Source organism: Excalfactoria chinensis, chromosome 18 (genome assembly GCF_039878825.1).
Source record: "Excalfactoria chinensis isolate bCotChi1 chromosome 18, bCotChi1.hap2, whole genome shotgun sequence".
NCBI lineage: Eukaryota > Metazoa > Chordata > Aves > Galliformes > Phasianidae > Excalfactoria > Excalfactoria chinensis.
In genome coordinates this window covers 5,349,615-5,364,925 of record NC_092842.1, presented here as the reverse complement: position 1 = coordinate 5,364,925, position 15,311 = coordinate 5,349,615, and the positions used below count along the sequence as shown (strand labels likewise).

General features: G+C 41.2%; 1 protein-coding gene across 3 annotated transcripts in view; it reads left to right on the top strand.

The window, feature by feature from the left end:
• Positions 1 to 8: 8 nt before the first annotated feature.
• The window catches only part of AK8 (adenylate kinase 8), a 61,096-nt gene continuing 45,793 nt past the window's right edge, over positions 9 to 15,311 (top strand). Inside the window, exons 1-6 of one of the 3 annotated variants that reach the window (XM_072352428.1) lie at positions 36 to 156; positions 423 to 576; positions 900 to 984; positions 4,759 to 4,808; positions 5,465 to 5,578; positions 10,172 to 10,240. In XM_072352428.1, coding sequence (XP_072208529.1) covers positions 903 to 984; positions 4,759 to 4,808; positions 5,465 to 5,578; positions 10,172 to 10,240 — 315 coding nt within the window. In that variant the 5' untranslated portion in view covers positions 36 to 156; positions 423 to 576; positions 900 to 902. Of the gene's footprint in view, positions 157 to 422; positions 577 to 899; positions 985 to 4,758; positions 4,809 to 5,464; positions 5,579 to 10,171; positions 10,241 to 15,311 lie in introns of all 3 variants that reach the window. The other 2 variants (XM_072352429.1, XM_072352427.1) reach the window with 2 other exon arrangements.

Genomic DNA, 15,311 nt, shown 5'->3' with positions numbered 1-15,311 from the left:
CCTTACGTTGTGGGTCGCTTCTCGCAGTGACGTCACTCCATAACAACGCTACGCCGCGGCCGGTTGCTAAGGGCCGCCATGGACGCCCCCGCCCGGCCGTGGCCGCCGTCGATGTGCGGCTACGCGGAGCAACGGGGGCTATTCCGGCTCCTGCAGGTGAACGGGGGCGGGGAGAGGGGCAGCCCGGCACCGCGAGGCTCGTAGTCACAATAAACGCTGCAGAGCGATGGTTGTGGGGGTGAACTTGGCACGAGAACCTGAGCTTTACAATAAAGGCGCCCTGTTCCCTTGGGAAGCATCTTCACCTCAGCCCCCCCCGCAGCCTCCACTGTGCAATAAGAGAACGGGATCCAAAACCAGCACTGAGAAAAGGGGCTTTAAACCCCTTCCTCTTTCTTTCTCCTGCTGTTTTTTTCTGGCAGGAGGGAGAGCAGTGAAGTTAAAGCAGCGAAATGAGCTGCTGTGTGGGTTTGATTGGTTGATTCGGGGCAGTTGTGCGTGTTTCCTGTTGGTCCCATTTATCCCATTGCCCTCCAGGCTGGCTGGTACTTGTGGGAACGTGCCATAGGTTCAACAGTAAGTTGGTTTGGTGCTGTCTGTGTGCGTTGGTGTCAGTGCTGGCTCAGCCATTACACCACCGGGTCTCTGTGTGTATCAGAAGTGAAAGCAAATTGCTGTGGGGTTCTCATTCATTTATTTATTGGGAGGGGGGGGGTTGTAAAACCGTATTTCACTTTTTCAGCCTGTCAAATAGGGTTTAAATTCCCTGCTTTGTCTGTTGAAGGGGACCTAAGGAAATGAGTTAATAAGATCCTCGTCACCGCCTTGCTATAACGTTGCATCGTATGGAGGCTGAGAGCCCTCGAATCTCCCTCTGACTTTGTCCTCTTGCTTTTCAGAACATGCTTGAAGAGCTGTTAATTCATAAGCCAGAGGACCCCATTCAGTTTATGATAGACTATTTAGAGCAGCACAACGATGACGGTAAGTGAAGACTGAGAGACCAGAGACAGTGCAAGGCCTCATTTGCAAAGAGCTGTTCAGAAATGGCGTTTTGGTTGGCAAAGGGCGGATAAAAGGTTTCAGACCATTAATTGGAAGGGAAAGAAAGGACCGAGTGTTTGGCAGTGCCTTTAAGTAAGATGCTTTTAATTTCATCATCATCTTTTTCTTTTCCTTTTTTAAGTGGATAATCTAATAAAAATTACACTTATAGCAGTTATAACAATAGAACCCTCTAAGGGAATAACAAAGAGTTCTATTGTATCCATTATTAATGCCTTCTGTGCCCCATCTGATATTTCCTGTTGTCTTTAAGCTCGCTAATTACTCCTTTTGTCAGGTGTAAATTTGGTTTCCCATTCTACCTGGGCTGGCAGAATCTCTGGTTTTTGATTAGTTAGTTCCTAGCTGTTGTTAATGAGTTCCACCGCTCAGTGGCATCTCAGATGAAGGAACAGTGATTGTGCCTACTTGTGTGGATAACACAGCCTGGTAAATCGAATGGGAAGGCTGTACTCTGCACAATAAAAGCATGTAGGCTCAATCAAATTATTTGATTTACAAACTGTTCACCCTTAGGCAGATTCTATTTGGATATGCACAACGGAACTCTAATTTTTGTTCTGCGTGAGCTGTCAGGAATAGCTGGTGTCACGTTGCTTTGATGTTGCTTTAAAACCAGAGTAAACCATTATGAAAGTTCCGCCGCAGCATCAATGAAGTCATTATCACTGGAGGTGCTCTGAGATCTTTATACGTCGTGGTAGGGATCGGATGGATGTTGATTGAAACGCTGCTTCATATCAAAACCAGAAAGAAATATCCAGTCCTGCAAATTATGCCCAACTCTTCCTGATGTGGGCAGCATCAGAAATCAACCTGTTTTATTGGCCCGTGGGCAATTTGCAGAGGAATTTCAGCTTGATGGGATGCTGATAAGATTTCTCTGCGTTACTTTAACGTTTGTTGTTGAGCCCCACAGAACTGTTTGAGTGGATTTAAGCGGGTTTCCATTTCGTGGCTTCAGTACTTGGAGGCTAAAGATAGAACTACAGCATTTGTTTGTCAAAGGAAAAATGCTGTCTGCTTTTGGTCTGGAATGAGCTATTAAGAAGGGGAAGGCGCTCCAATTAAAATTAGAGACTAAATGTTGTTTTAGAGATAAATTATATGGAAAATAACGTAACAGAGATCTGTAACAGGGTTGATTTTACCTTTTTGATCATGGCAGAAGGTGCTGACTATTTAGAAGAAAAAAAACCCCTTATTAGAGCCATCAGTAAAGCGATGAATTTTCATGATCCTGCCTTGCTAGACAGCTTTAGCCCTAGAGAAAATTTCAAACAGAGACGTGTGGAAAAAGGAGTATTGCATCTATCCCAGGTGTGAAGTTAGAAACCCTCTTTAATTAATAATAAGATCTAAAGTACTCTTAAAAACATAAACAAGTCTAATGATGATTATAGCTCGCTACTGCCTTGGAAAGCTCCTAGGTCAGATGCGTGCCAATGGATTTGTGCTTCCAGTTCTGTGATATCCTTCTTTTATGTGATCCTTCTGAAAACCTTAATGAGAAGAATGAGAATTCTTTTATATACAAAGGTGCCTTTTTTGTGCCTTGTACCTTGGTGTTAGTTAACAAAGAGAGCTTTCAGGATCCAAGCAGCATTTCTGTGAGCCTTTCCTTTACAATTGTACCTCTGAAGGACTTTAACAAAGTTCTGTAAGAATGTTCTTCACGTGCTCTGTGCTGTTCCTCTTTGACGAGGAATTTCCCTTACAGATTAAGCAGATTTTATTGCATTAATATTAATCATAGACTCATTTGGACCTAAATGGAATGCAGAGAGTCCGGCTGTTTTTCATTACTCCAGGATTCCTTTTGTTTATTGTTAAAAGCATCCTTGAATGTTACAACTTAATAATGCTTGGAGGAGTAAATTCTGTAACACTGAGACTAAGCACCGAATGAAATATGAATTGTTCCTGCAGAAAAAGTCATCTTCCAGATTTTTCTGACTTTATTTAGGGGCTGGAGGTCCGGACCTGCAGCATTAAGCATTGTCTGCTGATTGGAGGGGGTTAAATATGACATCCAGCCATGTCCTGCCTGTGCCCTCGTGTCAGATGTTTGGGGAGAATGCTTTAGAACAGCCTCGCAAGTGTGCAAATGAGTAAATCAGTGAATTACGCTGCCCCATCTGCTGCGAGTCACTAAGCAGAGAGAAAACCAGATTTAGTACAAAGTGAGCATTTACAGTAGCCCTGGGCAATATTAAAGCATGATATGGTGTATATAATGGTATGTTTCGTTTTTTATCAAACGTTTGTCCAAGAAAGCTGTGTATTAAAGCTTCAATACCTAAGGGTTTTCTTGTGAATTTTAAATCATGCTCCTAGTTAAACCTCAAAAGGATCTGTGGATGGAAAGGTTTTTTGATTTTCTTTGAAGTGGTTTGAAGAAGTTGATTAGTGTTGGCACCCGAGCACTCTTTTATGACGCTGTTTATAAATAATTCCTGAGTATCGGGCTGGAGTTTCAAGGTGTTAGATTAAATAAAATAAAAAAAAAAAAAAGAAAGCCCTAGGATTTAATCACGTTACATTTGAAAGAAATTAGGTGATAAAAACAGCTGATGTATCCTTTTAAAGTATTTTTCTACATTGTGTACTAGTTCTGTTGCATTTGCAAGTACCAATAAGGGGGAGTTTTCTCTTAAACCTTCCGAGTCAGATAACTTTGTCGAGATGAATCTGTAATTTGGGCTTCATGTATGTTTAAAAATTGCACCTGCCCAATAACTGTTACGTGCATGGAAGGCCTCATCAAAATACATTCCACATCCTTCCATGTCTGCTGTCATCAGACAACTGCATCTCCTTCAGTTACTAAGAACTGAAGAGGGTCATGGGCTTGCGGATCCCTCCTCTGTGTTGACCTGCGTTACTCCTGGTAAGCACTTCTCAGTCCCATCTGCAGATGATCTTATTCTTCTTCTTATTTTCCTGAGAAAACATCAAAGGCATTAATAGAAAATGACTGCTCCGGGGATTGCAGCCCAAAATATGGTTGTGAAAAACATCCCAAATACTTTCCTGAGAGCTGCTCCATTTCCCCTCCCTCTTCTTTTTTTGCCTTGCCCCTACTCCATTCACATTACAGCTATCAGTGAAGATTCTCCCCTGTCTTGGGTGGGAGACACGCAGCAGAGAAATACAACATACAGAGAAGGGGAGGGAAAAAAAAAGGCCTTTCAACACTGACTGGAGAACATGAAGGCAGCTGTCAAAGCGTGGAGGAAAAAGGGCTTAGTTTTGCAACATCTAAATCTTCTTCCAGCCCTGACACAGCTGTTCAGTTGCAACTAAAATGCAAAGTTGTGGGTTGTTTGTTTGTTTTTTGTGATGGGAGACAAAAGCTTTGCCAAAGTTTGGTGTGGTTTTGCTACCCTACTTCATAAGGAAATGAGGAGAGATCAGATGATCTCCATAGGTCCCATCCAATGTCAACGACTCCATGATTACAATAACAGTCACTTTTAAGTAGCCTTGTCCTGCAAACACAATTTACCTACTTTTTTTCATTGCATGATATGCTCTAAATCAATCTTTTGGGAATAGAAGTCAAACTGAGATAAGAAAATGCTCCTGTTTGTGCTACAGTTTATCCCATAAACTATTTATCTGTTGGAATAGATAGAAATATGCTTATGTGACATGTCCACATCTTAACGTTTGCATGTTCTCATTTCTTAGCTCCAAGGATCTGCATACTTGGTCCACCTGCTTCTGGTAAAACTACCATGGTAAGTAAGCTGTTTTCAGGGCTCTGACACTCCCCACGTACCTTCCTGCTTTTTACTGAGCCCAGCACTTGTGAAAATTGTCAAAGAAGAGGCACGCTGAAGGGTGGCATTCGTAGGGTTATTTACCATAACCTGTATGTTAAATGGGGAGCAATCAAATGAGCCCTTTGAGAACCTGCAGGGGTAGTGGTGGTGATTCTGCTGTAATGCAGCAGAACTCCGCCTGCCTTTTTAGCAGGGTTAATGAACCTGGGAGGGGTGCCATCAGTACCTGTTTGTGGCGGTCCCACATTGAGGATTGCTTGCTTCGCACAGCTGCTTGTCTCTCTTGTCCACAATGAAAATGTCGAAGTTGTGTTTGAACCACCGAGAGAGCTGAGCACAGAAACTTCACAGATGATGGTGCTGTGTGCATGCGAGGAAGAACGCTTTCTTCTTTAAAATCCTTGTTATAGTAAGGTAGATGAAAAAGGCCTTATTCAAAGCTGGAGATTCTTGAACGTCTTTGTATGATACTGTTTAAAGTTACACGTATAGTCTGTGTTTAAATTGAAGGCAAGGAAAGCTCCCTTTCTTTTTCAAGTCTGCTGAAAAAATGCTTCATTTTCTTTCCAGATATTTCATCCTGTGCTGTTTTTTTTTTCCTCTTTCCTCAGGCAATACGGCTTTGTAAACATTTGGATGCCATACGTATCTCTCAGGAGACTTTGCTTTCCAAGGAAACATTAGCTCTGACAAAGGAAGCAAAGGCATATAAAGAAAGAAAACAGGTGTGTAAGAGGATATAATAATGGTAGCTCTCATGTCACAGAAGAAGAATTATGTGGCATTTCCATGATTTCCACTGCTATGAGTTGAGCGGATCAGAGTAAATATTCTTGTATCTATGGAGGTTTGTACATCAGCTTATGTTTATGTAGGTGCAGGGTCCTTCAGAGAGGAAGGGTAGCCTCTGCTCGATGAGAAGCTATCTACAAATATAAAATATATTAGGGCATAGAATTAGGGGCAAGGGAGGATGAAAATGTGGAGTAATGGAGATCTTGAAAACATTAACCTTGGTCGAGTGACAAAATGGAGAGAAGCCCAAGAATGCTTGGTACCATTTAAGGAGTGTTTCATTATATCATTAAACAAAGCACCTTTAGGTTTCAGCATATTTGGTAATCTCCATAAAGTAAGCATTAATCTCTGAGGCTTCCTTCAGTACAAAATATGTACGCAAAGAACTCTTTTTTGATCTGACAGAGCTACTTAGTCGTGCACGTTTGATTTCTCTGTAGCATGACACGAATAACTCAGTGCATTAACTCAGAAGTTGAATGACAACTCAGTCAGTTATTGAGAGCTATAGAAGCTTTCAGGCTGAGGCAATAGCAGTAGACTCAGGAGGTCATTCCATTCCTAGGTGGGTGCGCTTTGTCCGTCTGTAAATGCACTATTTGCTCTGTTCCAGGTTTTTCTTTGAAAGCAGTGTGTTTTCCTGTGACTGTTTCTATCAAGTCCACCACCCTGGGTTGCTTTTCTCCTTCATCACTTGTTTTCATAAAAATTGAAAGAATTTCTGTAAGAATTTTGTCTCCCTACTAAATTTGATTTGAATTGGCCAATAGGTTTAGAACTTGCTGAGGTGGCAGACAGAGTAATTTCATTTGGTTTCCTGAGAAAACTAAGTTGAAAACTGAGTAGTGTCTGTTACACTGAATTAATGTGTGAAGTTTGGAGGTACCTCAAGCGATATATTTAAGGATCTGAGAGGAAAGACATCATTGAAATCATGGAACTTGCTGGCAAAAAGCTTTGCTTTTGGCAGTGATAGTAGAAAATGATTCTTACTGAGTGTATGTACTTTGAAATCTTAGTTCTAATTATTGGAGATTGATTTACTAGATTCATAAATTTCAGCTTAGATGGGGGAGAATTTGAAACAAAAATTCCCGTTGGTTTAATTACTCTAATTATTAATGTATTTCAGGCTATACAGATGTACTTTCAAGGCTGTCCTTTTGGGCTTATTTGGTGTAGAAAGATGGATGGTGTGGAAGATGAAAGGCAGAAATGTCAAGGCTAATCAGGTAGTGAGGGCTGTGAGGAGGGCCTGAAGAGCAGAGTTTGTTGGTGTTTCAGCACTGTATAGTTTGCTTTTGTTTTTGAGATGTTAAATGCTAAATGTTAAATCACACGCTCATTTCTTTTGTTCTTGTGCACGGATTTGAACCTTTATATGTAACTCCTAAAACTAGGAGGGAACTCCTTGCTTCCTCTAAATCAACTGAACCTTCAGAGTAACTTAAAATGTAGGCAGAGGATCGTCTCAAGAGCTGTTTGTTCTCTTCCTGTTTCGTGCCTGCTGGCTACATCTACCTTTGCAGTAACTGACCCTAGGTTCTTCTGAAACAAGCAGTGAACTTGATTCCTCTAGCATACGTAACATCCATTAGCACTAATAGGTTTTGAATGTCTGTTCAGGAACAGAACAATAGCTGTTTATATAATGTTTGATGCATCCAGGGCATTTAAAATGATGTACTGCTGGCCAAAGCAATTTAATAAATGGAAAGAAGAAAAGACTGGTTTTGAAAGTCCAGTGTGAAGATCACATGACACAGTTTAATGTTAGAAGAGCGTTCTATGGGTATAGGGTTTCTGGGGCTAATTTAACCCCAGTGCCAAAGGTCATTCATTTGGGGGTCAGTAGGCCAATGTTGCTAGATTTGGGCACATGCTCCAAAAAGGTCTGCAAATATTTGTTCGTAGGTTTTACTTCCCTGTAGCTGTGCTTTCAGCTCTGTTGTGTTCAATTCTAATAGGGGAAAAAAAAAAAATAGGATTTGAGTTTTACCTGCACAAGAATTCGTGGTATTTAAAGGATGTGATTATTCTCTTTAGCTCAATTTTTAAATGTGGACATGCAATCATCCACTCACACACCTGGCCACTTACTAATGAGCACAGCTGAAGTAGTGAATTTTAAATATTGACTGTTCAAAGCAAAATGTGATCATTCCGCATGTAAAAGTATTCCAAAAAAGAAGTGAAATATTTGAATATTCAGTAAATTTGAGGAACCGTGAGCTACCAATAAATATTCCATGAACAGAAAAAGAGGCTACATTTTTTGATAAATCATTGCAAATTATTCCCTCATCTCTAGTTATTATAATGTTAATAGAAAGCACCTTCAGGTTTTTCCTATACTGGAGTCTAATGATGTGCTACTGCATGTTTCACTTCTCCTGCTAGATGGGTAAGGTAAGAGGCTGACACAGCTGTGCTAGATGTGGGCTTGTGAGAAGGGTGTGCTTTTAATTCAATACTGAGTTACAGTTGTTTGTACACTACTGCTTCATTTAGAACTGCTCTACAGTGGCATCATATCCTGATGATTTCTTATAAGACATAGAAGAGAGGAAAACCCATGGCATCCTTTTTTATGCATGGTCAGTGTTCTAGTCTGTTCAAGAACAAACGAATAGGAACTGTTTCAATCTTATGTATGCATTAGAAACAAAAAATCAAACAAGGCCTATCCTTTTTGTGTATATTTCTCTAAATGGACACACTCCTGATTTTCAAAATGCTAAGCCAAGTTTCTTGTACCTTTTGGAAGGTTTGATGTTTCAAGCAGCGTGTCTTTCCATTAACCAAGCTGGTTTTGGGGACGGGCTTGGAGTGCCTTCAGTAAGATACATTGCTTCAGTCATCAGATGTATACGTAGCATTTCCATTCTTGCAGATTCCTGGCAGGAGAAGTCCCACTTTATCATGATGTACTCACATATTAATACGTAAATGTACTTTATAGTACTACGTATGCATCAGATTTAATGGTTTCTAATGCAATAATCGAGTGTTCTACAAGCCAGTTATTGAAAGTGATTTTGTAGGCTGCTGTTCAGCGGGAGGAAAACTGCCCAGGAAATGAGACTTGAGTTTGAACCACAGAGAGCAGAAGTAGCTAAAGCACAGAAATACCCATGTGTCACCTGGATTGTTTTTGTGCCATAAACCCTGCTCAAAAGAGCGCTAAGAATACCGCTGCACTGAAAGAAGGTGGTATAATTTAAATTGCTTTGGCAGAGCTTAGCAGAGTGGACCCCTGGCAGTTGCTAGCCCGTCTTGACATGACACATCAAAGAAGTAAGCAAGACGCTGGCTGTTTCTGATAGCAGCATGATGCACCTTTGGAAGGTGACAGACTCAAAGGCACAGACCCAGGTTCCAGCAGCGAGAGACCGCAGGAGGCTTTGACGCACCATCCTGTGGGACCTGCTGACTTTCAGGAGATGCGGAGATTCCTTTCCCTTTCTCTCTTTCACCTGCACGAATGCTGCCTGATGAATGGCTGACACTGCCACAGGAGCTGAGGCCTGGGGACTGCAGAGATGAACAAAACAAGGAAAATACCACCTGACCGGGCCACCTCGTTGCTTCCACTGCTGGGCAAGGACTGCTTTTTGTAGTGTGTTCTGCAGTGCTTTCTCTGCTCTACTTTAAAGTAGGAGCTCGTGTGGTAGTGTGTTCAGTGCTCCTGGTGAAAGTGTTTCGTGATTAGTGGTGCTAGGAAACCTTCTGCCACGCTTCCACCATATCTATTTACATCCCTTAGTACAATTTAAGCTTACACTTTATTTTAGGACTAGGTCTATTTGGTTAGACAAAGAGATGGGAACCCACAACCTATGGAAGTGCTTGTAAGAAAAAGTCCACATTGTCAGGTGAAAGATAACTCTGTGCTTTGGGAGGTAGAGAAACTGACAGCAGCATTTTTCCTAAGTGATGGCAAAATGAATGAGGCTGAGGCAGAGCGCTCAGTTGAATGCTCATTGACTCAGACCAGCAGTGCCAAAGGTTTATACTTTATCAAGTTAACCTGGCTAACTTAACTGAGTATGGCATTGAATGAAGGCCTAAGTTAACAAGATAGTGAAAACGATTTCCTACAAGGAGAGTGTTGTTAATTCACTAATGCTGCATGCGCTGACGTGACATAGTGGGTCAGATACTTGTAATAGAAGTTACCTGTGGATGTGAGATCCTTATGGATCCCTTTGCCAGTCCAACATGGTAGTCAGTGTGCAAAATAGGGCGCTGCTTCCATGTTAGTGTGCAAAGTACATGGAGGTGGGCTTGGGCAAGCAGTGGTGTGCTCAGCTTACCTTCAGCGCTGATTTTTATGCCTTTATTAACTCTCTGATCTATTATGTTAACGACTTGGGGCTTACACGGTTTTATTTATATATTTATTTCAAGAAGACATCTCAGCTCACCTTTCACCGCAATACGCCTGCATGATAAAATTCCTTTTGAACTCAATTGTGAATATGCAGCCTTTTTTTTTTCTTCTTTCTTTCTTTCTTTAGAAAATTCCCAACGCGCTTTGGGCCAATCTGATCCGGGAACGTCTGTCAAACGTGGACTGCATCAAACAAGTAAGAATTGCTCCTCAGAGGACCGGTGGATAAGCACTTACACAACTCGTGCATAGTCGTTAGCATTCTGAGTCCTGAGCAGAGGAGGGAATGGGGGCAAATCTTTGGGGGCTCTGGAGTGGATTGCTTTCTTGAACATCAGCAGAGGGAGTTTGGAGCTTTATTAACAGGATAAAGGGGAGGATGAGAGTATGCATATGCTAATCTTTTAGCACTGAGATGATCAAAGGCTGAACAAGCGTTGCTTTGTTGATTGCCTGGGGCAACTGGCAGAGTTGAAGTGGACAAAACAGATAAACAGAAAATATATAAAAATAGATATGTTAAGGCTTAAACTCTTATTGAGGAAAAGAGGAGGAAGAGTCTAATGCTACTCATTTCATTTGTCTTTCTTTCTTACAGTGTCTTTTGTTCTCTTCTTGTGAGCAAACACTGAATTTGAATATATTCTTCTCTACGTAATAATTAATATGTTTGCTGTTAATTACACAAATAGGCAACTACATAGATTCGGTTGTACCCACAGATGGGTGGCTTTCCTTCTCCCCTTTCCACTCCCCAGTATGAAAGAGACCTTAAGTAGATTAATATAGGTTGAAATTAATGTCTTGACTTAACAAAAGCAAAACCTCTTTGATGTGTTTCCTTTAAAATCTCAGGTGTTGTTATGGTTTATTGGCACTACAGTCAGACCATTATAAAGGATTATTTGTAAGAGACAAATCTGTAAGGATAAAAACCTCTTTCTAAACAGTGCCAGAATAATGCTGTGTATTATTTGATGTACTGTTGAGAGGAAAAAGCCCATTGTCCAAAGCGGGAGTTGCACTCATGAAGGACTGAGCATCGTTTCCAGACAAACAGTGCGTGTGTTTAGAAGGGTTGCTCTGTCTCTTCAGCTGTTGGTCATAGGCCAGCTGGTACTTCCCGGCCTTGCAGGGATGTGACAAGCTCACAGCTATACTGAAATGTGTTACTCCTCGACATCATCCTCTACCTTGTTGCTTTAATAAAGCAGGGCCAGTAATTAATATTTCATTGAAGTGTGAAAATTGCTTCTTGAAGTTGTTCCAGCATCACATCCAAAAGAAACTGAACATGCTGAACCTTTATGTCCCATGTTTCTGGATCTGTAAAACTAGCAAGAAAAAGAAGCAAAACTAGCAAGAACTCAAAGTGTTGTTTTCTGCCCCTGCCTGTAAGTTTCTGCTTTTGCAACTGCGGTAATGGAAATGGTTGCCATAAAGGTCTTTTGCTTCAATGCAAAGTCAGTTATTTCAGCTTAGGCCACTGGTGGAGCCGTCTTTGACTGGACCTGCCTTGTGTAAGCTAGATCAGATGGTCAATTACAGCCTATGAACTGTGGAAAGGATAACTTGATCAGGATGGTAATGAATAGCTGGAAATGTAATCTCTTAAATTGTTCTTGCCTGGCAGGTTTGCCAGGGGACATCTGTCTGTGTCATATATCTGTTGCAGAAATATAGCTGTAGCAAAATAGGTGGCACGCTGCTCTCCTTCAGCAATGCCTTAAGACTAACAGTCCCTAAACTGTGACCTATCCCGTTAGATAATCCACTCTTTGTGTGGGAATTGAATTTAAAATTCTGCCTGCTGGCCTTTAATGTTACTGAGGAAAAGTCATTAAGCTAAAGCAAAAACCTGGCTTGTCTGTAGGTTGTTGTTTTCTACCAGGTATGGATCCCACTGATGGTAGCGGGGCTGAATATCTGCAGATTTGGAGCAATGAGTCGAACTCTGCACTATAAAATTACACCAATATTTGCTTACATGGAGAATTATTTAGATACTCTAAACTGCTCTAAGTGGCTCTTAAAATTTAAGTACCAAGTCATGTAAAGTCCTGAATGAAGTGACACAATGGTTAAGATGCCAGCATGGCGTCCTGCCCACATTTTGCTCCTGTTGTTATCAGAGCAACACGGAACTGGCAGCACTGGATGTGTTACAGGAGCAACAAAAGCAAAAGCCTTTATTTCTAAAGTTTCCCTGGCATTCAGAAAGAATGAAATTTGTATTATTAGCCAAGGTTAAGATTTCAGCTATTTTTAGGAAATAAGCATAACTGACTTCTCAAAGTAGAGATTGGTATTAAAACCATTTTATTTAATAGAGGGTAATCTATGATGGCTAAAACTTCCACACCCTGTGCATGTCTTCTCCATGGGAGTGGGGATCTAGGGATTTTATTTGCCATATTCTCCCTGTATGATTGGAAGTAATGCAGTGGATTTTGTTCTTCGTTGAGCAGATTTATGCCATCTCTCTCATAGCATGAGTCAGCTTTTTTACTGAAAATGTTAATAGATGAGGAGCTGGATGTTGGACACAGTACCACCAGCTGTTTGTTTTATTTCTCCTTGTGGTGTCATTGGGTTGGCATTAATTGCACAGCTTTCATCCCACTGACAGTAGGAATAGAGGATTTTTTGTGCCATTGTTTTGACACTCACAGGTTTATAGATGTCACAGGCATTCTCTAAGGAGAACATTTTTATTGATCAACGGCTCTGCTGGAGTCTGTTGTGTGTTCTTCTAATACAAATGTCGTTAGGACTGCGAGGGATCAGATGGGTAGGTCTTCCAGCACACACAGAAAACTTATTGCAAGCATTATGTTAGAACCTGGGACTTGGGAAGTTGATAGGAAGACTTTTCATCTTTCAGGGTTAGTACATGTTGGTTATAGCACCTCTGGCTGTTGTCTAACTCCCAGTGCTGGGGCTGAGAAGGGAAATGGGGAAGGCTGGTGAGGAGATTGCTACATGATGAATTGGTGTGAGTGAGCTGAGCAGCCTTAATCCTGCCTTAAACCACCTGGAAACAAAGGTTAGGCTGGTGATGCACGTGAATAGTGGCAGAATTACATCTGATTGGTATTAAACAAATCAGAAGGGTGGCTGATGACTACCATTGAAATGGAAGGGAAAGAAAGCACTGGCTACTGGTTCTTCTGAGCTTGCCATGACAGATTGTGCTGTTTCTGTGAAACTCCATAGCAAGACAGTGAAGGCCTATTATTTATTTATTTATTTAAGAACAATGTGGCTTTTTTATAGCTTCATAGTTAACTACAGCTACAAAAATACTTTACATGAGGTTTCTTCCTAAGGGAAAATTCGGTAAAGTTGGAGTTTCTTCCATCATCTGTACTCCTAATGCTGACAGGCTGCAGGAGCTGGGTTGGCAGTTTGGGATCCATCCTGGCAGAGCGATTACTGACATCATTTTGTTGCATTATTGTTTGTCCTCATTCTTCAGATGGCAGAGAAAGATGGAGTACTTTTTCACAACGACTGACTGATGATAATGTGGAGCATCTGTTGCACTGATCTGTTTTCCTAAGGGCAGAGCTGGTCGTGCCCTATGGTTGCCTAAGATTTCTTTCAGAGGTGCCATGTAATTCAGCATCACATCTGTGTGCTATCCCATTGCTGTTTTCATTACTCCAAGCCAGTCACAGCTTTGTCTCTTCTAAAACATTTTAAGGCTGTGCTGGTCAAATAACAAGAGAGAATTGAATATCTAGGTCATTATCATTGGGGTGGAAGGTGTGAAAGTATGTAGGCTTGGTCTTAACAGCTGAGAGCAGTGTGCCAGTGAAGGAATGAGATCTGCATTTCAGGATGACCTTGAGGTTTGCCATTTCTCCAGATGCCTTAAATCTGGAGAGGAAAGTGGTGGCTTTGAGTGTACTTCCTTGTCACTGAATTTCAGTGTGGCATGGGTCTCCAAGGAGCGTTCACCTGGCATTAAAGCACCAGCAGAAAGCTGTATTTACAGCAGACTTTGTGGGAGAAAGGATGGAGGTTTGCAGCCGGTGACCACAGAGTAAGGCACAGTGGAATTCTTCACTTTTAGCCTTTGTTCAACCCTTGATGTGATAAAGTGCAATCCATGCTTGGATGTAAGGTTACTGCTATCAAGAACAAAAAATAGATGACTTCTTAAAGAAGCAAATTTACCATGTGAAGTTACTAATTACACTTTAATGATAGTCAGGAGGGCAAAAAAAGACCAGTGTTTGCATAAAGCATGATAGGCATATTTTAAGTCAGGTCTTGCTCTGCTCTGTGTTGCTTCCTCTTGCTGGTTCCCAAGCCACACTCCTTTTTACTCTTTTCTTTTTTTTTTAATATATTTTTTTTTTATCTGTGACATCTGCTTGGAGCTTGTCCCTCCTGTGATACCATACTACTTGCAGCTGTTCAGACCTCCAGCTCTGAGCTGTGCATGGGGTGCCCTGAGCATACGGCCTTTTTGATGTGTGATAAAACAGAACCAAGCCACTGGGGGTATGGAGAGGGAATGCAGCAGAATATCAATAAACCTGTTCTGAACAAAGCTGCAGCTCTGTGGTGGAATAGACATTTCACTGAAGTGTCAAGTAGATGGATAATGTATTCTAATTAGGGACTGACTGGTACCCTGGAACTTAGAGACCTTTGCAAATAAGATCCAAAATGCTAACTATTTTTTGTAGCGTGTGTTTATTATGCTTTTGTTTTATGCCTTGAAGTGTTTTTTACCGCAGGAAGCTGTTTGTTGAACTATGTTTTATTGCACTGCAAAAACTTTCATTTATAAAATTCCTTATTGCCTGATTTAAGGACCTTTGAAATGAGCATAGAAGCATCTTGAAGCTCACACTGTTAAAAAAATAGCCTTCTGTATTTATTGCCTGTTGCTCAGGAGTTGATTTTGAGCAGTAAGCTGCAGTGACACCAGAAGCAATGGTTTTGTGGATATTTTTGTATTATTTTTGTATTATTTTTTTCTCCCCTTCTATTTAGTTTCCAAAAGCATCGTGCTTGGAGTGAAGAAAATGAGCCAGATTTGTAGGCTGTGTAAATAGGCATAGATTTATTGGCTTCCAACCTCTGATGCCATTTCTCCCAAGAAGAGGATCTGAGCCTATATGTACACCATACAAACACAATATATTCAGAACTAGCACTGAAGTTCCTTTCATACTGCTAGAAATACTGTGCAGCCTTGCCTCCTGCGAGTCCCAAGGGATAAATTGATTTCTTAGCACCTGTGTGACCTT